Source organism: Mobula hypostoma, chromosome 15, assembly GCF_963921235.1.
Source record: "Mobula hypostoma chromosome 15, sMobHyp1.1, whole genome shotgun sequence".
Lineage (NCBI taxonomy): Eukaryota > Metazoa > Chordata > Chondrichthyes > Myliobatiformes > Myliobatidae > Mobula > Mobula hypostoma.
In genome coordinates this window covers 18,626,386-18,648,485 of record NC_086111.1, presented here as the reverse complement: position 1 = coordinate 18,648,485, position 22,100 = coordinate 18,626,386, and the positions used below count along the sequence as shown (strand labels likewise).

At 43.5% G+C, this 22,100-nt stretch overlaps 1 protein-coding gene across 1 annotated transcript in view; it reads right to left on the bottom strand.

Moving 5' to 3' along the window:
• The window catches only part of LOC134356731 (MAP kinase-activated protein kinase 2-like), a 147,831-nt gene that overhangs the window by 47,546 nt on the left and 78,185 nt on the right, over positions 1-22,100 (bottom strand). Inside the window, exons 2-4 of the mRNA XM_063067813.1 lie at positions 4,321-4,460; positions 3,258-3,322; positions 356-435 (exon numbers count right to left, since the gene is read on the bottom strand). Of these exons, the coding sequence (XP_062923883.1) occupies positions 356-435; positions 3,258-3,322; positions 4,321-4,460 (285 nt within the window). The remainder of the gene's footprint in view (positions 1-355; positions 436-3,257; positions 3,323-4,320; positions 4,461-22,100) is intronic.

Genomic DNA, 22,100 nt, shown 5'->3' with positions numbered 1-22,100 from the left:
GAAATGTCGATCTTCATCAAATCGAATCAGCAAGGATTGTGCTGAGTAGTTGGCATATCTCTCCAAGCTTCCGGTGCCAATGTAGCATGCCCACATCTCACTAACCCCAACGCGGCATGCCCACATCTCATTAACCCCAGCTGTAGGTCTGTGGAATGTGGGAGGAAACTGGAGCACGTGGTGACAGGGAGATTGTAGGAGTTCCTTACCGGCAGCAGTGGGAATTGGACCCCGATCGGTGATTACAGCCATTGTAAAGCCGTAGATCACGACAGTGTAGCAGTTGTAGACCAGCCTAAAAAACTCCTGAATCATTTGGTGAGTTCTGATAATACGGAGAACTTACAAGTCTTACCTTGACATCCCTGTGAGCTATGTTCAGTGCATGGAGGTACTGAATTGCACTCCCTATGTCCCTCATTATTTCTGAGGCTTCTGCAAAATATACAAAGGGAAGTAATAAATAATTCACTGAATAGATGAGCTTGTGCCTGTTTCTTTCAAAATATAATAGTGCACTATTCAGCCAATAACGTTCATTGTGTTGATACTGTTTTGACTTAGAAACCATGATGATCTCCCATGACCTATGGGGCAGAAGATACAAAAACCTGAAAGCACGTACTACCAGACTCAAGGACAGCTTCTATCCCACTGTTATCGGACCCCGGAATGGAGCCCCCTATGTTAAAGTGAACCCTCGATTTCCAGGCCTGCACTGTTGTAGCCCTTGCGCTTTCTGTCTACCTACACTGCATTTTGTCTGTAGCTACAATACTGTACTCTGCATTCTAGTTTTCTTTTATCACCTCGATGTAATTACGTATGGCATGATCCAATTGGATGGTACCCAAAACAAAGGATTTTTATTGCAGTTTGGTACCTGGATCAATAATAAGCCAATCTAATTCAATCCAAAGTAATACATACAAAACGCTCGAGGAACTCAGCAGGTCAGGCAGCATCTATGGAGAGGAATAAACAGTAAATGCTTTGGGCTAAGACCAATGTTCCCTCTAAGGTCCACACACACACACACACACACACACACACATCTCTTGCTACCAGCACACAAAGGAATTTAAACTGCGCACAAAAGGTTGTCACCCTCTACCTTGTTGGTATGTTATCTGGATCGTACACAATCTTATTCCCTTTTCTGGTTTCTGATGCGGACGGTGTTGGGAATATGGAGTCTGTGGTGATTTGTCTGCAGAATTTAGAACTGGCTTATTTATACTGTTTTTATTGAAGGAATTATTCAGTGCGCACATGTCGGTGTCACTGGGCAAAAAACTGCTCAGCACAAGAATTTGGCGCACACTGGTGTGCAAAATTAGAGGGAACATTGGCTGAGACCCTTCATCATGACTAGGGTGAGAGGAAAGAGTACAAGCTAGAAGGTGACAGGTGAGGGGGAAAGTGACTGTGAACAATAAGATCTCACAGACAGCAACATGATGATGGCCAGATGATATTTTTAACAATGTTGGTTGAGGGATGTGCCAGCCAGGACACTGAGGAAAATTCTCCTGCTCTTCTATGAAATAGTGCTGTGGGACTTTTTACCTCCAAAAGAGAGAGCAAATAGAAGCCTCCATTTAGTGCCTTACTTGATAAAGGACACCTCAGTGTAGTGTGACCCTCCAATGGAGTTTCAGTCCAGGTTTCTGTCTTTGGGTCTTTGTGCTGGGAATTGCATCTTTTGAACCGGCGTCAAGAGATCGCCACCATTTATAAAGCAGTGACCATTTTTACACAATACTCTAGAAGTCATCAGTATGAAAAACAGCAATTAAACTGGCATTTAACAACAGTCATTTTGCACTGTGATCAGGGAGTCAAGATCTCACTTCAGATTCTCTAATCTGAGCCGGGACTTCCACTATAGAATAGGTCAACTGTGAACTTGACTGTTTAGCATTTTTGTGGAGTAATTAGAACAATGCATCTTCTTAGCAAATGTCTCTTCAGCCGTAGAAAAATATTATGCTCCAAGAAGCTGGTTTCTTTCCTCTCCTCTGCCGACACTTTCCTGATATGTATTTACATGGCTAACTCATGCCATTTAATAACTACCCAATTACTCAACATCATCTCCTTCCAACTCTGGGCTTCTGACGAACTCCCATTTCCTACAGATTCATACAAACAGCCAGCTCTGCAATTCCCTTCCTTTACAATTCTGCCTAAAAGCCTCTTACCCAAATACATCCCTTGGCACGGTATCAGGCTTTGACTGGTGTTGCTCCATGGAGTGCCGCAGGACACGGAACAAAGCGAAAGACACAAGTGCAGAATGGTTGCTGCAGTCCATCTGAGTGTGTGAGTCAGCTCCCATTCCCTGTTTCCCTGCGCTCTCTAGCAGGGATACTAGGCACAAGCATCCGGGAGTTGGATTGACCATAGGTGCTCACTGTGGTCCATGCATTTATTATTGAACCTCAGAGCTCTAAGCCTTTGGATAAAATATGTTTAATCCCCTGTTCCTTAGTCCCAATTTCAATTTGCTAATCAGTATAATTTCAGGCCGTCCTGTTGAAGTCTCTGCCCAAAACTTTGACTCTTTATTCCTTTCCATAGATGCTGCCTGACCTGCTGAGTTCCTCCAGCCTTGTGTGTGTGTTAAATCGATATCGTCTGTACTGTTCCATGACGTGCCTGGACAACTTGCCAGAAACTCTGCCACAGTCCCTTCAATAATTTTAACGAGGAGCTATCTGATTTTAAAACAACCCTGTCGGCTTTCCCTGGCAGGTCAAGTTCCTGGTATCAGCAATGTGTGCAGCCACCATGACAGATAACAACTTGCTTCCTGGGAACAGGTGAACAAACTGGGTTTGACGGACACTGTGATGTGATGTGGTGGTTATGGTCGTGGTTGTTTCCCCTATTGTTTGTGTGGCAGTGCTGGAAGGTCACAGCTTGTAGAGAGGATATTAAGTGGAGTTACCTCATTTTCACTTGGTCTACCCTTTCTGTCCCCTCACTCATCTGTCCATCATCCCTCTCGTAGCTGGTTCCACTTATCATCTCCCAACGTTTGTCTCTACCTTCCCTCTCCACTCCCCCACCTGTCCATCATTCCCCATCTCACTTGAATCCAGCACATCTCATCCCTCCCTCCCACCACTCAGCTTCCCTCGACACTCTGAGTCCCAATGCATGGTCTCAAATGTCGATGCTCCCTTCTCCTCCACAGATGCTGCCTGACCTGCTGAGTTTCCCCAGCAGATTGGTTTTTGCTCATGACTTACCCCTCTCAGTAAAGGCCTGGTCACCTCGATCTTGGATTCTGCTGAACAATTCGCCTCCTTCCATGCTGCAGAGGTGGGAGGGGGAGGACAGGGAAAGAGAAAGAAATACACATATAGAAAACACAAGGTAAGTGAACACTGCAACTCAGCTGGCATTTACTGAAAAGAATTGATCCAGAGTATATCAGCCCGAAATGAACCTTTAGCAATTGGCTTTTCATTTTAACTGTTTTTTAAAATCAATTCGATCTACTTCCAAACTTTTACATCTCCAACTTCCTCACCTCAAGTGAAAGTTTATCAAATGCCAGTGGGGTGGGCCGTTACTTAAACATTTAAGTCTTGTTGCTTGTATTTAAACTATATTAAGTTGAAGAAATATGATCTCAATGGTCAAATCAGTGGAGGAGGCATAAAGGCTTAGGATTATTCATGCTTGTGTAAGATATTCCTTCTTCCTGAGGGGAAGAATATATAAATAACACAGGGTATGACGAGGTACATAGAAAGGGTAGTTATCCCAGGGGATGCTTGATTTGGGGGCATTGGTTCAGAATATGAAGTCATCCATTTAAGGTGTAGATAGAAGGAATTTATTTTCTCAGAGAGCAGGGGTTTTTTTTTAGAAGCTCTACCATACAGAGCCCTTATACCCAAGTCATTTTAGTCAGATTTTTGTTATTCGGGGAGATTGGACAGTACGTACAGGAAAATGGAGCGGAAGCTAAGATTAGATCAGTTCAGAATGGCAGGAGGATCCTTGAGGGACCATTTAGTCTATTCCTACTCGAACTTCATCTGCAGGCAGGGAACTGAAACGTACTACAATTACCTCCAAAGTTATATACATCACCATGTACCACCCTGAGATTCATTTTCTTGCAGGCATTCACAGTAAATACAATAGAATCAAGGCGTAGTTTTTCATTGATTCTATTGCGCAGTGTATGATCCCTGCAGGCCCCCAAAATAATCACCTTCTCACCTCCCTCCCTGTTCCCTTCAACATTATTGGCTCTTTGCATTGACAGGCCTCATTCTGCCACCCTAGTTTCTCACTCACCATTCCATCACTATCAAGAGGCAGCGCTTTCCACGATGCATGTTCTCATAGATGTTAATAATTCGGACAATGTGCAGGGTGCTGGAGGCTCTCCAGTGCATGTCTACCTCACGCCGTGCCTTTGGGCTGTCGAAGAGAATCTAAAATACAGAGAAGAATGGCGGGGAAAAGAAAACAATGAATTTATGTTCAATGTTACTACTGCAAGCACCACAGAATGCTTCACAAAGTTCACTTTAAATCCGGAAATGTGCAAGTTCATCTTTGTTTCCAAGTTCTGCTCCATCCCAACTTGTCATAGAGCAACACAGCATGGATAAGATAAAACTTTATTTATCTGAAGGAAATTATTAGTGTGAGGTTGCTCAGTCAGAAATACATACTTTAAAATACAAAATGTAAGCATTGAGGTATGAAAAAAATACAAAATATGTATTAAAAAGTAATAGTGCAAAGTACAGATGTGCAATGAAACCATATGCTTAATGTAATCAAAGAGGAGTTGTAGAGTCTTATAGCCACAGGGAGAAAGGATCTCCTGTGGCATTCAGTGGTGCAGCTCAGTGAAATCAGTCTGTTACCAGAAGTGCTCCTCTCGTTCTCCAGTATGTCATGGGAACGATGGTCCATAATGCTCCGTAGCATCTGCAGCATCCGCCTCCCAGACACAACCACCAGGGAATTCAGTTCTACCCCCAGAACAGAACCAGCCTTCCTGATGAGCTTACTGATACAAGCCTTTTGGCCCGACGAGTCCATACTGACTATGTTACCCACCCAGCTTGTCCTTAGGTTTGTTGCGATAATAAAGTGGTGAAGAAGGCATATGGTGTGCTGCCCTTCACTAGTCAGGGGATTCAGTTCAAAAGCCGTGATATAATATTGCAGCTCGATAAAACCCTGGTTAAGACAGCACTTGGAATATTGTGTTCAGTTCTGGTCACCCCTTTATACGAAGGATGTAAAAGCTTTAGAGAGGAGATTTACCAGGACGCTGCCTGGATTAGAGAGCATGTCTGATGAGGATAGGTTGAGCGAGCTCGGGCTTTTCTCTTTGGAGCAAAGGAGAATGAGAGGTGACTTGAAAGAGGTGTACAAGATGAGGCATAGATCGAGTGTATAGCCAGAGAGTTCCCTCAGGGCAGAAATAACTAATACCATGGGGCAAAAGTTTAAGGGATTGGAAGTAAGTATGGGGAGGATGAGGGAAGTAAGTTTTATTACACAGAGAGTGGTGAGTGCATGGAATGCCTTGCTGGGGGTGGTGGTAGAGGGAGATACATTAGGGGCATCTAAGAAACTCTTATGTAGACATACAGATAATAGAAAATGGAGGGCAATGCAGGAGGGAAGGATTAGATTGGTCTTAAGAGTAGGTTAAAAGTTCGCCACGACATCGTGGGCCAAGAGGCATGTACTGTTAAGCAGCATTTGTGGAGAAAGAAAGAGATATATCGGTCTGAATTCAAAGTCGTTTATTGTATTGGAGGAGGTTACAGCCCTAACAGTGGTAGTGGAGGCAAAGTTATGGAGATATTCAATTAGAACAATGAACAGTTTTATTCTTGAGGTATTGGGAATTTGTGGGCCAATGTGTAACGGTCATGTGGGTGAGTTAGAGTCATAGAATCAGAAAGCAATAGAGCAAGGACACAGACCCTTTGACCCAACCAGCACATGCTGAATTTCCTGCATTTGGCCCATATCCCGCTAAGCCCCACTCCTTTGTGTTCCTATTAAAGTGCTTCTTAATTGATACTACCGTATCTGCCTCAACTACTTCTTTTGACTTTTCACCCACCATCCCCTGTGTGAAAAATGTTGCCCTTCAACCCCTTTAAAATCTTTCCCCTCTCACCCTAAACCTGCGGTACTCTGGCAAAAAAGACCGTTATCTCTGCCGCTCATAATTTTAAACTATCATGACAAGACACAAGCGGAAGTGTTTCCGCAAAGTCGAAGTTCACAGGTCAAGAGTCAGTAACTTTGGAAGGACAGTATCAGAATCATTAATTTTGCTCATGTTGTGCTGGTGTCTTTTGTACGCTGCATTGCAGCAACTTGTCAAGGTTACTAGCAACAAGACAATTCCCAGAAGAGCAAACACAATCGTATCACAAAGACCATCATCTCCAACTCTCAGTTGAAGTCATATGTTGCCAAATAGATACTGTATAAGCTACAGTCTCTCTATATCTCCCTAGCCTTAAATGTTCCCTTTTCTCTCTTGGTTATACATAGTGCTGGATTGAGTGCAAATCTGTATAGTGACATCACCACAGAAATATACAGTTGATGTCACCGAACCTGGAGTTATGTTACACATGAAATCTTTCAAGAATTCATGCAGCTGTGGTTCCTGAAGGAGGTCCAGGTTATTTTTAGTGGGTGGCAGAGAGTTTATTTTGATGCTGTCAGAACGTAGGTTACATTGGCAAGGACATAATTATTGCCCATCCCCAAAGCCCAGTCTATGTGGTGGGTCTCCTGGAATTAGTGCAATTACAAATGCGTTGGGGTAATATTTCTGAGATATTGACTAAAAGATGATGAAGAAAGGGCGATGTACATTCAAGCTGGGATGTTATGAAAAACTAGAAGAGCGATGGTATTTCTCATAACATGACTCAATGTCCTGTCCTCAATGACAGTGTGGACTGTGCTTGCTTAAACTGTTGTTTATAATCTTATGGAGGATACACAACATGCTTGTTGTGGCTGCATCAATCTTTGGTTAGGCACCGTTTGGAGTATTATGTGCAAATCTGGTTGCTCCATTACTGCATGTAATGGCATTCAGGATGTAGTGCTGTAGTGGGTCAACAAGAATAACTTAGTCGTAAGGTATTGGAAGGGACCCGACATGTGAGTATTTGGATAGACAGGGACTGATTGGGGATAGTCAACATAGCTTTGTGCATGGTAGGTCATGTCTAACCAATCTTAAGAGTTGTTTAAGGAAATTACCAGGAAAGTTGATGAAGGCAAAGCAGTGGATGTCATCCACATGGACTTTAGCACAGCCTTTGACGAGGTCCCACATGGGAAGCCTGATCAGGTCGCTTGGGATTCAGGATGAAGTAATAAACTGAATTAGACATTGGCTTTGTGGGAGAAGCTAGAGACCGGTAGTAGATGGCTGCCACTCTGACTGGAGGCCTGTAACTAGTCATGTGCTGCAGGGATCAGTGCTGGGTCCATTACTGTTTGTCATCTGTACCAAAGATCTGCTTGACAATGTAGAAAATTAGACCAACAAACTTGCAGATGGCACCAAGGTTGGGAATGTAGTGGACAGCAAGGAAGGCTATCAAAGCTTGCAGCAGGATCTGCACCAGCTGGAAAAATGGGCTGGAAAATGAAAGATAGAATTTAATGCAGAAGTGTGAAGTGTCGTACTTTGGGACAACCAACCAGGGTAGGACTTACACAGTGAACGGAATGGCACTAGGGAGCGTGATAGAAGAGAAGGATCTGGGAACACAGATTCATAATTCCTTGAAAGTGGTGCCACAGGTAGATGGGGGCATTAAGAGAGCTTTTTGCAGATTGACTTTCAGAAATCATAAGAGTATTGATTACAGGATTCAGGATGTTATGTTGAAGTTACAGTATAAAAGATGTGGTTGAAGCCTAATTTGGAGTATTACGTGTAGTACTTAGCGCCCATCTGCAGGAAAAGATTGAGAGATTGGTGCAGAGAAAATTTATAAGCACTTGAGGATCTGAGTTGTAGGGAAAGGTTGAATAGGTTAGGGCTACATCTTGCAGCATAGAAGAATGAGGGGAGATTTGATAGACGTTTACAAAATTATGGAGGGCACAGATAGGTTAAATGCAGCAGGCTTTTTCCACTGAGGTTAGGTGAGACTAGAACCAGAGGTCACGGGTTAAGGGTGAAAGGTGAAATATTTAAGGGGAAGATGAGGGTGAAGAAAATGTGAAAGGAACTGCAGTTCATTCCACATACTCACCACCCGTTGCATGAAGAAGCTGAATGTGGAGACTTTGCAAAGGATGCAGGAGGAGGAGAAGATGGCGGCGCGACAGCAGCACGCGCGGCCTCTCTGGTGAATGATATCTGTTATCTGTCAAGTAGGGGACTGTACACAATTCTGATTTGATGGAGACAGACGTGAGAGTACAGAGGAACATCTGGAAAACTTCTGAAATGCCCGCTTCGCTGCCGCTCCTACTGTGTGGTAACCGGAATCTCCGGAGCTGAAGGCCCCAAAATCCTCAGCTTTGTGTGTTTCAGCGGCCGGGGTGAGGTCAAAGGCGCTCGGCAGAGGATGGCACTCGGGAGGCTGCATCGGAGCGGCTGGTCGGAGGCTCGAAGTATTCGGACGGACAGACTCAGTGTCAGCTGTGGTTGGCTGCTTCCAAGGCATCAGCAAGTTGACGGTGCCTGGAAGTTTATGGCAGGGAGTTTCTCACTTTTGCCGCCTGCTATCAGGGACTCGGGAATCGATCAACTCAGGACTTTGAGACTATTTTTACTTTGCCCATGGTTTGTTCTTCATCAAATTATGGTATTGCTTTGCACTGCTGTAACTATATGTTATAATTATGTGGTTTTGTCAGTGTTAGTCTTTGGTCTGTCCTGTTTTCTGTGATATCACTCTGGAGAGACATTGTATCATTTCTTAATGCATGTATGCATTTCTAAATGACAATAAAAGAGGACTGAGTGTTCTCATAATCTAATCTAAAAGATGTTTACCAGGATGTTGTCTGGATTAGCAGTGTGAGCTATAAGGAGAGGTTGAACAAAGTTGGGTTGCATTCTCTGGAGCATCAGAGATTGATGGGAAACCTAACTGAAGCTTATGATATGATAGACAGAGTGTCTTTCCCAAAGTAGAAACGTCAAAATACCAGACGGCATGGCTGACCTTGGCTGCCGTCTGTGAAGAGTTTGCATACCCTTCCTGTTGTTCCCTTCCGGCTACATTGTGGTGTCTTTGTGTGTGCGTGTGTGTGTGTGTGTGTGTGTGTGTGTGTGTGTGTGTGTGTACGCGCGCGTATGTATTCGGGCCAAAAGATTTAATCACTGTGGATGTCTATATAGCGGTTGTATTATATAGTATACTGTTTTTACATCTATGTATGTAAGTTGAGGTGCATTCTATATTGATTTGGAGTTTATAACTAAGCAGAGAGGTGTGTTGTGTATTTAATATTTCAGTAGTATTTGAGTAATATTGTAAATGTGTTGTTTTATTAAGCATTCTTTTAAATACAAGTTGTGCTTCAGTTAGGAGCCATTTTTGAATGCTTTCTTGTAAGATTCCACAAACAAAACGATCTCCAGTGCAGCATTTAGCTCATCACTGAACTGACACTACTCAAACAAACTCTTCAATTCAGCCATGTTCACTGAAATGAACTCCCCTTCCTTTTGATTCCGCTTATGAAATCTAAAGTGTTCTGCAATCAACAATGGCTTCAGTTCTAAATGTGCCTGCAGCATTACTTCCACAATATCAGCAAAGCTCATTTCTGCTGGTTTGGTCAAACTTCTAAGCAAACTGTATGCCTTTAAACCCAATGCACTCAGCAAAACTGGCATACACTTCTCTTTGGCTCTTTCATTTGCTTCAAAACTCTGCTCAATTTGCTCCATAAACATGAGCCAGTTATTCATTGTGCAATCGATATATCAATGTTTCCGATGTAGCCAGCCATTTCTGCTTTTTTAAAATTTATGATTATTATCACCCAGTGCTCACTCTTTATGAACCAGTGAATGTCCAATTTCTGCCATTTTTTAAAAAACTTGGCTGTGTTGTCTCTCTCTCCCTTCTGAAGAGAGGGATGTTTTGTAACTCCAAACCACAAAACTAATTGAAAGAGAAACAAGGGAGCTGGGATAACTTATGTACATTAGTTTAGTTTTTACTTTAAGCGAGGTGCGTGCGTATGATGTGGCGGCATAGTAACGTATGCCATTCACGTACTATTACACACAACCCAAAATTAATTATTTAAACAAAGGATGCTTAATCAAACAATATTTACAATATTACTCAAATATTAAATACACAACAACATATTTGCCAGAAGTTTATATTGATTGATAGTTTATTCGCAGAAGTTTATATTGATTGATAGTTTATTTGTGCACATTTATTTTATCCATCTATTACTCTTATCATTTTCTGATTTAGAAGCTCTCCAACTCTCACTACCATTCTTGGTAATATTGTAACCCTTTCTCTTAATCCGGCTCATTTCATCAACTCCCTAGTTAACCGCAGTTGCATCACTATTCATTACTCAATGTAACATGTACCAGTTGATAACTTGAAAATATTTGGCACTGTTTATCCACTCTCATAACTTTTCATCCAATTTCAGATTTTACCTCAATCAACGCATGGTAACACAACGGTTGATGTAACACTATAAAGTGCCAGAGACTTGGTTCAATTCCAACACTGTCTGTAAGGAGTTTACACTTTCTCCCAGTGACCACGTGTGTTTCCTCCGGGTGCTCCAGCTTCCTCCCACATGCAGATTAGCAGGTTAATCGATCACGAGTGAAATTAGGCTCACCGGACCAGAAGGGCCTGTTACCATGCTGTGTAGAAACATAGAAAACCTACCGCACAATACAGGCCCTTTGGCCCACAGTGCCGCGCCAAACAGATCCTTACCTTAGAAATTATCTAGGGCTACCCATATCCCTCTATTTTTCTAAGCTCCATGTATCTGTCCAGGAGTCTCTTAAAAGACCCTATCATATCCGCCTCCACCATCATCGCTGGCAGCCCATTCCACGCATTCACCACTCTCTGCATAAATAAACTTACCCCTGACATCTCTGTAAACAACAGGAATTCTGCAGATGCTGGAAATTCAAGCAACACACATAAAAGTTGCTGGTGAATGCAGCAGGCCAGGCAGCATCTCTAGGAAGATAAGAGGCATTGATCATGTGGATAGTCAGAGGCCTTTTTCCCCAGGGCTGAAATGGCCAGCACGAGAGGGCACAGTTTTAAGGTGCTTGGAAACAGGTACAGAGGAGGTGTCAAGGGTAAGGTTTTTTTTACGCAGAGAGTGGTGAGTGCGTGGAATGGGCTGCTGGCGGCGGTGGAGAAGGTGGATATGATAGGGTCTTCTAAGAGACTCCTGGATAGGTACATGGAGCTTAGAAAAATAGAGGGCTATTGGACATGTTTGGCGCAGCATTGTGGGCTGAAGGGCCTGTATTGTGCTGTAGGTTTTCTATGTTTTATTCTAATTTACAGTACATTTATGCATTGCACTGTACTGCAGCTGCAAAACAACACATTTCATGACATGCATCAACGATAATAAACCTGATTCTGATTCTCCTTACAAAAGGAAAAGTTGCCCAAAACTTAATTGTGTGAAGCTGCCTATTTCCTTACTCATAAATTGAAAATCATTTCCCCACTCCCCTCCCCCTCTGTCAGAGTGAAAAGTGATAATAAGCACTTCAGACTCTCATGACTGTTTTGACTGGACACCTCAAGCAGGAATCACCCTTCTTCCCTGTTCCACAGTCCCATACTCTGTCATCTTTCTGGAGCTTGGCCACACTGTCCTGTGACTGTCAAGGATAACAGGATCTTCCTGTCACAGAGAAGAGCATATTTTATAAGCATAGGTTGGGCGAGCTACAGCTTTTCTCACTGGAGCTAAGGTCAAGGGGTGACTTGATAAAGGTGTGTACAAGATGATAAGAGTCATAGATCGAGTGGACAGCTAGAGACTTTTTCCAAGCTTGACAATGGCTAGTACAAGGGGGCATAATTTTAAGGTGATTAGAAGGAAGTGCAGGGGGATATCAGAGGTAGGCTTTTCTTACTCAGAGAGAGTGGTGAGTATGTGGAATGCCCTGCCAGGTAAAAGCAGATACATTAGGGGCATTTAAGAAAATGTTAGATAGGCACATGGATGAAAGAAAATGGAAGGCTATGTGGGAGCGGAGGGCTGGACTGGTCTTAGAGTAGGTTAAAAGATCAGCACAACATTGTGTGCTATAAAGTTCCAGGATTTAAATCAGAATTCAGGTAGAACCCTTGGGTTCAAGAGGAACTGTGAAGAAAAAAGATGTATGTTGACCTTTCAGTTTGAGACCCTACATCAAGATTAATGCAAGATCTCAATGTGAAAAATGGGCCATCAGCTTTTACCTTCACAGTTATTGCTTGACCACCGAGAGTTCGGGTTCTAGGTTCCAGCATTTGCAATCTTCCTGTCACAGGATATCCATGACATAACCAGCTAAGGGAATTACTTCACCTTTAACACACCAACTTTCCAAGTCCCAATTTCAGCCTCCACCCTCACACTTACAACAAACACTGATAATGTTCCCCACACGCAGGAATGCTATGTTGGCCCCGTGATCACCCAAGCCCCTGGCTCTGATGTGCTGTCTCCCAATCCTTGAACTTGCCAGTTCCCAATGCTACTCCCACTAATTCCATTCTGACACCCTCCCCACCCCTCATGCTGTACCCCTTTCCCCATCCTACCCATTAATTCTGTTGGCAGCACCTCCCTGCCTCCTACATTGTTCCACCAGCCCCCTGTCCACTCCAGTGTTTCTGCCATACCCCACCATGCCCCTCCCCTCACCTCCAACCAATGAATATTATGGACTCCAATTCCCAATCCCCTACCCAACATTACAATTGCTGGACCCTTATTCCACTCCGTCCCAACATCTCCCTTCCTTCTTCCTCAGAACATCTGTTCATATCGTTAAGCTACACGGATGGAAGATAGATAATGGGTTGAATGGGGTAAAGTTAACTCTGACCTTGGACTTCAGCCTCCTACATAGTTGCAGCTGGTCTGAATGCAAGCTCTGTTAACAGTGCCTTACCTTCTCCAGGGCAGCCTGAACCTTCTAGCTGAAACACTGAAACTACCAACTTCATATCTTAGCCATGACTCTTGAAGGCTGCTGATGTGTTTAGTGGAAGGAATAGGAATTGGATTTGTAGTATGCCCTCGCTGAGCTACAGATATTCAGTAGCTTCTCTGTAGGGCCTTTTTTTTTCTTTGCTGGCACCAGACTACTGTACATTTTCTGATTCTTAAATCCAGAGTTTCTTGCATATTTTCAATCATTCGTGGGAATTTTACTTACCAAATCAGAAAAAAAGGGGCAAATTGCATTATTTTAAAATATTAAATGTTTTCTATCCATGTTCTCTTTTTAACTATTTTCCCCACATTACTTTGTTCCCTTACGCCATCTGCTCAAACCTATCAAAGTAAAAATTTCCAGTGCTCATGAGACAGAGTAGTTCTCATTACCCCTCACACTGCCAGGACTGACTCAATCGGGTAGTGTGGTGGCTAGCATAGTGCTATTATAGCACCAGTGATCATCGATCTGGGTTCAATTCCAGCTGATGCCTGACACTTGACCTCATGGGTGTATCCGGGTGCTAGAAGTTAAGGTTGTGGGCTCACACCCCTCACCTCACCTCAAACCAATGAATATTATGGACTACAATTCCCATCCTCCATCCACCTCACCCCATCATTGAAACAGTTGAACCCTAATTGTCAGCGCCCGAACCAGCACAATCCTCACTGATCTGATTTGACGCAAGCACTGCTTTTCACTGAATGTTTCGATGTAGGTGCGACAAACAAAGCCAATCTCTCTTTCAATTAACTTGAGCATTTCTGCTTGATCCACTTAATCAGTGGAGTTAAGAAGCACTTTCAATGTCGAACTTAAACTGTGGCAATAATTGCTTTTAAAGTGCATATAACAGTGTGAAACCTTCCAACACTTTCAAACCCACAAACTTCCTGTCCTCTTTCTTCCCTGGAGATCATGCATTTAATCTCATGATTCTTTTCCTTTAATCGATCTGCCTTCTCCCCATATCATAATTATTCGGCAACAGTTTCAGTCTTTGGCTGCCTTTCTCATCTGGTACACACTCTCTCTCTTTCACTTTCCAAGCTCAAAGCGATCTCACCACAGCCCAGCTGTCAAATGAAGCCTGGTTCAGCTACTCAGGCAGCTCTGAGCTAATTACTTTGCCTTAATCTGAAGACGATCAGATAGCACATTAATTGTATCTTTATTATTCTGAGAAGGCTGTGGAGGAAGAAATTTGAAATCTGAAACCTTAAACAAGATAACTGCACAAAATACGCTTTATTTTTGTTAAAACATTTCAAAATCAGAGTGTCTTTAGTATCTAATGTGATCCAAACTTTAATGTCCTTTGTCTGAACATGATCTCACCAATATTTGTTTTAAGGAAGAAGAAAGAACATGCCAAAACTCATAAAACTGTTTCAATAAATGTGGGCAGCAGAGCCGTAATCGAAAGTGTAGAAAGGTAGATTCAGGAGTACTGTCAGAAAGGAGCCACTTTAAAACTATCCCTCCAGGTGGGAATCCCAGTGGATTCAAGTCTAAGTCAAAGTAAATTTATTATCAAAAGTACGTATGTCACCATATACTACCTTGAGATTCATTTTCTTGCGGGCATTCACAGGAAAATAAAGAAATACTATAGAATTTATGAAAAACTATACATAAGCAAGGCCTGACAAACAACTAATGTGCAAAAGATGACAAATTGTGCAATTAAAACTAAATAAATAATACTGAGAACATGATTTGTAGAGTTCTTGGAAATGAGTCTGTAAGTTGTGGAATCAGTTCAGAGCTGAGGTGAGTGAAGTTATCCACGTTGGTTCGGGAGCCTGATGGTTGAGGGGTTATAGCTGTTCCTGAACTTGTTGGAGTGGGACTCAAGCCTGTTTTGTACTTCCGCGTCAACTCAACACCTTAAGTACTGCGTCGCCGCAAACCCTACGCAGAGCCGACGCAGATCCTTACACCACAGCCTGACACGCACCTCTTCCAAAATGTAACTGCGCGTCGCAGCAACGCAGAACGCAACAACTGTGATTGGTCCGCCTGGTAGCATCGTATTTCCTCCTACGCTGCAATAGCTTCCCATTGGGTGACTGAAGGGCAGGGAAGGAACTCTGGCTGCAATGCTTTCCATAAAGCTTTACAGACCTCCAAAATTATGGAGGACACATTTCACTTTTACAAAAAACGACGCTCTCTTTAAACTTGTTTATCCCAAGAAAGACTACCATGACCATGAAGCCTTGCGCGGGTAGGTGTGTGCGCATGCGCGACGTGCCCGAATTGCAGAGTGACACAGACACACCAACGCACAAGTATAAATGCTCACAACACGTGTAGGCCACTTGCACAGGTTACGGCGTTGAGTTGACGCAGAAGTATAAATCAGGCTTATGGCTTCTGTACCTCCTTGCCGACGGCAAAAGCAAGAAGAGAGCTTGGCCTGGGTGGTGAGAGATCATTGATGATAGATGCTGCTTTCTGGTGGCACTGCACCTTGTAGATGTTCAACGGTGGGGAGGGCTTTTCCTGAGATGGACTGGGCTGTATTCACCATTTTCGGTTGACTTTTCATTTCCTGGGCATTGACGTTTCCATATCATGCAAACAGTCATGATGCTCTCCACTGTGTATCTGCAGACATTTGCCAAAGTGGTTAGGATGCAAAGGTAGCAATCAGACATAGACTAGATAACCAACTGTTGGAGGAACTCAGCTGGTCAGGCAGCATCCGTGGGGGAGGGAATGGACAGTCAATGTGTCAGGTTGAGACCCTCCATCTGGACAGCAGTGGGAAGCGAGATAGCCAGTATAAAGTGGTGAAGGGAAGGCTGAGTCAAGAGCTGGGAAGCTAGGTGGATCCAGACAAAGAGGGGTGACAGGCAGATGGAAGAAGGATGGAGAGAGTGGCAGAGGCTGGGGGGGATTGGTTACAGGTGGAGGCAACAAAGGGCTGCAGGAGGGCTCTACCACGGGTCGTCAAAGCTGCCCAACACGTCAACAACACCAGTCTACCACCAAGCAGATGTATACAGAAAAGTGCTGGAAAAGGGCCAGTAACAGCACAAAGGATCCCAGCCACCCTGCTCATGGACTGTTTGTCCCACTCCCATCAGGGAGGAGGCTACGTATCAACCACACCAAGTCCACCAGAGTCAAAAAACAGTTACTTTCCCCAAACAGCAAGGCTGATCAACACCACCACCGACTAAAACCCATACTGTACACCGTCCCCCACCCCGACTTTATCACTTCCTAACAGTCACCTTGTGTACACTCACTCCTGTCTCTATGGAACATACAATTTATATATATAAGCTATCTTATGTATTTATATTTATTGTGTTTTATTATTATTGTGTTCTTTATCTTATTGTGTTTTTTGTGCTCTGTTGGAGCCAGAGTAACAATTATTTCATTCCCCTTTACATTTGTGTACTGGAAATGATACAAACAATCTTAAGTCTTGGAATCTGGTAGGAAGGAAAGATGGAACAATGAATTGTGTAAGAGAGGGGTGAGTCTGGCCGATGGGAGGTGTAGGGTGAGGGTGCAATCAACGGGATCTTGGAGAGAGGGAAGGAGAAGAAAGGATTGATGAGAGATTGGGGGTGGGTGTAGGAGGAACTGGGTGGACCAGGAGGAGAGACCAAGGGGCAAAGGGGAAGCAGATGACCTGAAACTGGAGAATCGGTGTTCGAGCTCTCAGGTTATGACTTGCCAGGTGGAATCTGAAGAGCTGTTCCTTTATTTATTTAACCAATCTCCACCTTGGCAGTGGAGGTCAGGAATGTCAGTATGGGAATGAAGTGAGGAATTAAAATACGGCTAGCAACTAGGAGCGCCAAAAGGCTGTGTTGGATGGAGCTCTCTTCATGTGGTCCTGCTACACTTTATTCCCCAATTTACCTGATCACTCCTGCGTACTTTACTACCATCAGGGTATTCTTATGGCTGGATAGAGACAGACAGTGACAGGGCAGACACAATCTGAACCTACTATGATCATCTGTAATGTGGATTTAGTTCATCAAGTTTTACTCTCCATTGAAGTCTATGAAATATAACATTAAGTGGTGTAGAAATAGTAGTATTGGGATTTCCAAGTGAAAGCACAAGCTAAAGTGACTTCCTTCTCCCAAGGTTCTCTCTCTCAGCTCATTAATTGCCCACGTTTGTTTGTACCCTTCAGAGATTCACAATCAATTTCATGGCGACGTTCTCACTTCCAGTTCAGCAGAGAGCTTGGATTTGAATTCCTGCCCACTAGAAAGTGGATCTCATCAGCTCCGTACGAACTTTGTAAAGGGCACCTGCACCTGATAGATAATTCTATCATTCAAAGCCCCGAGGGGTAAGTGATACTGCACTGCCACTATCCCAAGGCTGCTGTAAAGCTCCTAGCAGGCTTAGCTTCTCATGGAGAGAAACAGCACGGAAATGGGCGCTTCGGCCCATCGAGTTTCTGCCGGCCATCAACCACTCATTTACACTACTTCTACCGGAATCCCATTCCTTAAGGTTGTAATGTCCGGGGGTGGTAATGGGGACAAACTCCCACTACCTACTAATTTCTCCCAATGGCATGCGCCTCAAATTGCCTCTCACAGCTCCTGGCCTTCACGTGTGGCTTAGCTACTAAGCCCAGCGGAACCACTTGTACTGACAAGAGAAGGGGCAAAGGTGGGTTTCTGGCACCTTAAAACCAGCTTCGGGCAGATGGGGCTCGTCAGCCGTGGTTGGCAGCTCATCTAGGAGAAGGAAAACTCTGATCTCAAACCTCCGCTGCCTTGCAGCTATAGCCCCTCATGGGGAAGGCTTCGGGAGTAAACTCCGAGGGAAAAGTCCGGAGCTGGAGTCCCTAAGGTAGTCTTGCATTGAGTTCAACGCTGACTGGCAACTCCTGCGACGTTGCTGATACCAAACTGTATCGTTCTCTGCCATTCCTTTGGGTTTATCAGCTGCATGGAGAGGAGGAGCTTGCTATACGAGCGACAGCTTGCTCTCCGTATCCAACTGCCCAGGCTTCCATATCTAGACAGCTAGGACACAATACCCATGGTCATCTCTGACCGACAGAGGCCCTCACTCACTCACCATAACCCATTTTACTTTCCTTACATTCCCATAAAAATGTTCACCCTTGTCATTCAGATGATGGAGTGTCAACAGAACAAGCTGACCGGGTGTGATTGAGATAGCTGCAATAACTACATTGAAAGCATAGGACAGTACAGGGCCTTCAGTCCCCAATGTTGTGCTGACCCTTTTAAACTGCTCCAAGATCAATATAACTCCTCCCTCTTACTTAGCCCTCTATTTTTATATCATCCGAGTGCCTAATCTAAGAAACTTTTAAATGTCCCCAATGCATTTGCCTCTGCCACCACTCCTGGCACAGTGTTCCACACACTCAGCACTCTCTGCGTAAAAACACTTCCCTCTGGCACCTCCACTGAATTTTACTCCAGTCATCTTGAAATTACGCCCCCCTTAAAAGCAGCCACTTCCATGCTGGGAACAAGTCACTGGCCATCCTGATATTTGGGTTGGATAGGGTTAAAGGGATAGTGGCCAAATGCTGGCAAATAGGACCAATCTTAGATGGGCATCCTACGTGGCATGAACCAGCTGGGCCAAATGGCCTGTACTGCTCTATGCCAACTACTCCCAGCTTTTATCACTCACCTGCACACTACAGCTGCCAGTCCTGCATGTTCTTTGCAATGTGGGTGGAAACCAGAGCACCCAGAAGAAATCCACACAGTTACAGGGAGAACATGCAAAACCCTCACAGGACTATAGGATAAAGGAGCAGGATTAGGCTATTTAGCCCATCGAGTCTGCTCTGTCAATCAATTATGTCTGATGTGTTTTTAACCCCATTCTCTCACCTTCTCCTGGTAATCCTTACCCTTTTACCAATCAAAGAAGCTCTCAATCTCTGCCTTACATACACGCAATCACCTGTCCTCCCGAGGCCTCTGTGTCAACAAATTCCACAGATTCATCACCCCTGGCTGAGGAAATGCCTCAACTCAATTTTATAGGTGCATCTCTGTACTCTGAGGCTGTGCCCTCAGATCCTTGGTTCTCGTGCTAATGGAAAAGAAATACTTTCTCCATGTCCACTCTATCAAGACCTTTCAGTATTCTGGAAATTAAAGGGTTAACAAATGAAGCGTGTTTGATGTCTCTGGGCCTGTAGTTGCTGAATCTAAAATAACGGCCAGGAATCTCATTGAATCCTAACGAACACTGAAAAGTGTCTATACTGAGGACATGGAGAGGATGTTTCTAACAGTGGGCGAGTCTAGGACCAGAGAGACTCAGAATACAAGGACATCCCTTTACAGCAGGGATGAGTCAGAGGGTGGTGAATCTGTGGAATTCATCGCCACAGATGGGTGTGGAGGCCAAATCATTTGGTATATTTAAAGCAGAGGTTGACAGGTTTTTGATTAGTAAGGGCATCAAAGGATAGAAGGAGAAGGTAGGAGAATGGGATTGAGAGGGAAAGTAAATCAGCTATGATCAAATGGCAGAGTAGACGATGGACTGAATGGCAAAATTCTTCTCCTGTGTCTTATGATGCCTGGATGCTGGAAATTAAATAAATAAAACAAAAAAAAAATTAACTTTACATCACACTTCTACGATCACACGCCATCTGTCATCTTCCTGCCCAGTGAATTACCTGCTTATATCCTTCTGCAGATTTCTCTTCACAGTGCACCTAACTTGGTGTCATTTCACTTTGCATCATCAGTAAAATTGGGCAGATTTCACTCATTTATACAACTTGTGATTTGTTGAGAGCATGCTGCTGACATCTATTGAAACAGCGAGACAATCTGTCCTCTCTAATGTTATTCCCTACCAGATGAGCTTTCACTTCACGTAATGACTTTAATGTGAGTAGGCATTCAAAAGCCTTTTGAAAATCCAGATACACCTCCTGGTCCCTTATCTGCAGACTTGTGACATCCTCTAAAGATACATGCACATTTGGTCAACTATTTTTCATGTATATGGGGTGTCCAGGGAGGGGGTAGCTTGTAGCGTCCATTCTGGGGCAGCTCAGTCACCTTTGGTATCCACCAGACACTCAGCTTTCACCTGTGGCTCCAAATAACTACCTGCATGTGGCAGAGGCCATACCCTGCTACACCACTTCAATGGGCAGGCTGAACCAGGTGAGAGTAGCCAGCAGAACTCATACCCATGAGAAAGGGACACACTTGTCTTAGCATGTGAAATCAGCTACAAGACCATAAGACAAAAGAGCAGAATTAGGCCATTCAGCCCATCGAATCTGCTCCACCATTCCATCATGGCTGATTTATCAACCCTCGTAATCTCATTCTCCTGCCTTCTCCCCGTAACACCCTTACTAATCTATCAACCTCTGTTTTAAACACATCCAATAACTCAGCCTCCACAGCCATCTGAGTCGATGAATTCCACAGATTCACCACCCGCAGGCTGAAGAAATTCTTCCTCATCTGTTCTAAAGGGACGTCCTTCAATTCTGAGGCTGAGGCCTCTGATCTTAGACTCTCCCATGATGGGAAACATCCCCTCCATGTTCACTCTATTTAGGTCTTTCAGTGTTCAATAGGTTGTGTTACGTTTTGTAACTTCAAAGCATTAAATTAATTCAAAGAAAGGCTACACAGTCCTGTGTCACTCTCATCATTATCAGATTTTTATTCAGTGGTGTTCAGATTAGTGCTTGTTTTGAAATTGCCACTTGACTTTTTAGCATTTTTTCTTCCCTGTGTAGACCATTAATTTTTGTCTGCCCGACACGCTCTTTACATGTGTCCTACTTCGTTGCATTTTCTGCAACTTTTGCTCTTGAACCTTCATTGGTCTGGTGTATGTAAGCCCCGACAATAATGGTAACACAATTTGTTTGGCCAGGCAGGCCTCCACCCAGACGCTGCAATTTTCCTCATGCTCACTTTCATTCCTAACTGCAACTCAAACACACCTCTGTCTGCAGTTACCATTGAAACAGCAATTTCAACCGCTCTTTTAAATGTAAGTTGTGCTTTCGTTAGGAACTGTTTTTGAATGTTTTCTTGTAAGATTCCACAAACCAAATGATCTCCCAGTTCATCACTAAGCCCACTGACAATGCTCAATCTCTTCAATTCAGCCACGTATGCTGAAATGGACTCCCCTTCTTTTTGATTCCGCTTATGAAAACTGAAGCAATGGTTTCGGTACTAAATGTTCCTGCATTACTTTGACAATATCAGCATTCTGTTGCTTCAGTTGGAGCAGTCAAATTTAAACTTAATGCGCTTAACAAAATTAGTACTTGCTTCTCATTGACTATTTCAGTTGCTTCAAAACACTGTTCAATTTGTTCAGTATATAAAATCTGGCTATCTGTTGTGTAATCAAACACATCAATCTTTCTGATGCAGCCAGCCATTTCTGCTCTTTTTTTTAAATGATTATTTCTCTCTGGTATTCAGTGTTTATGAACCCAAGAATTCGTCTGTTTTCTGACTTAAAAAAAAAGATTGTGTTTTCCCTTCCAAAGAACAAGTGATGTGCTGTTTTTTAAAAAAAAAACTCGACTGTCTCTGCACATACTGGACTGCATTTTTCTTACTTGTCATTTCTTGCTATGTTTATTTTAGTTTGAATGTCCTTTGCGCTTCAATAGGTTGGTATCTGTCTCAGGTTAATTTTTGTCACCAATGTTATGTAGCATGAAAACATTACGCTACTTCAAAATGCGAGTCTAACTTTGAGTTTACTTTAAGTGAGGCATGCACATATCACGACGAGGTATGCAATTCACGTATTTGTAATGAATTATTTAAACAGACAAGAATGCTTAATCAAACAATATATTTACAATATTACT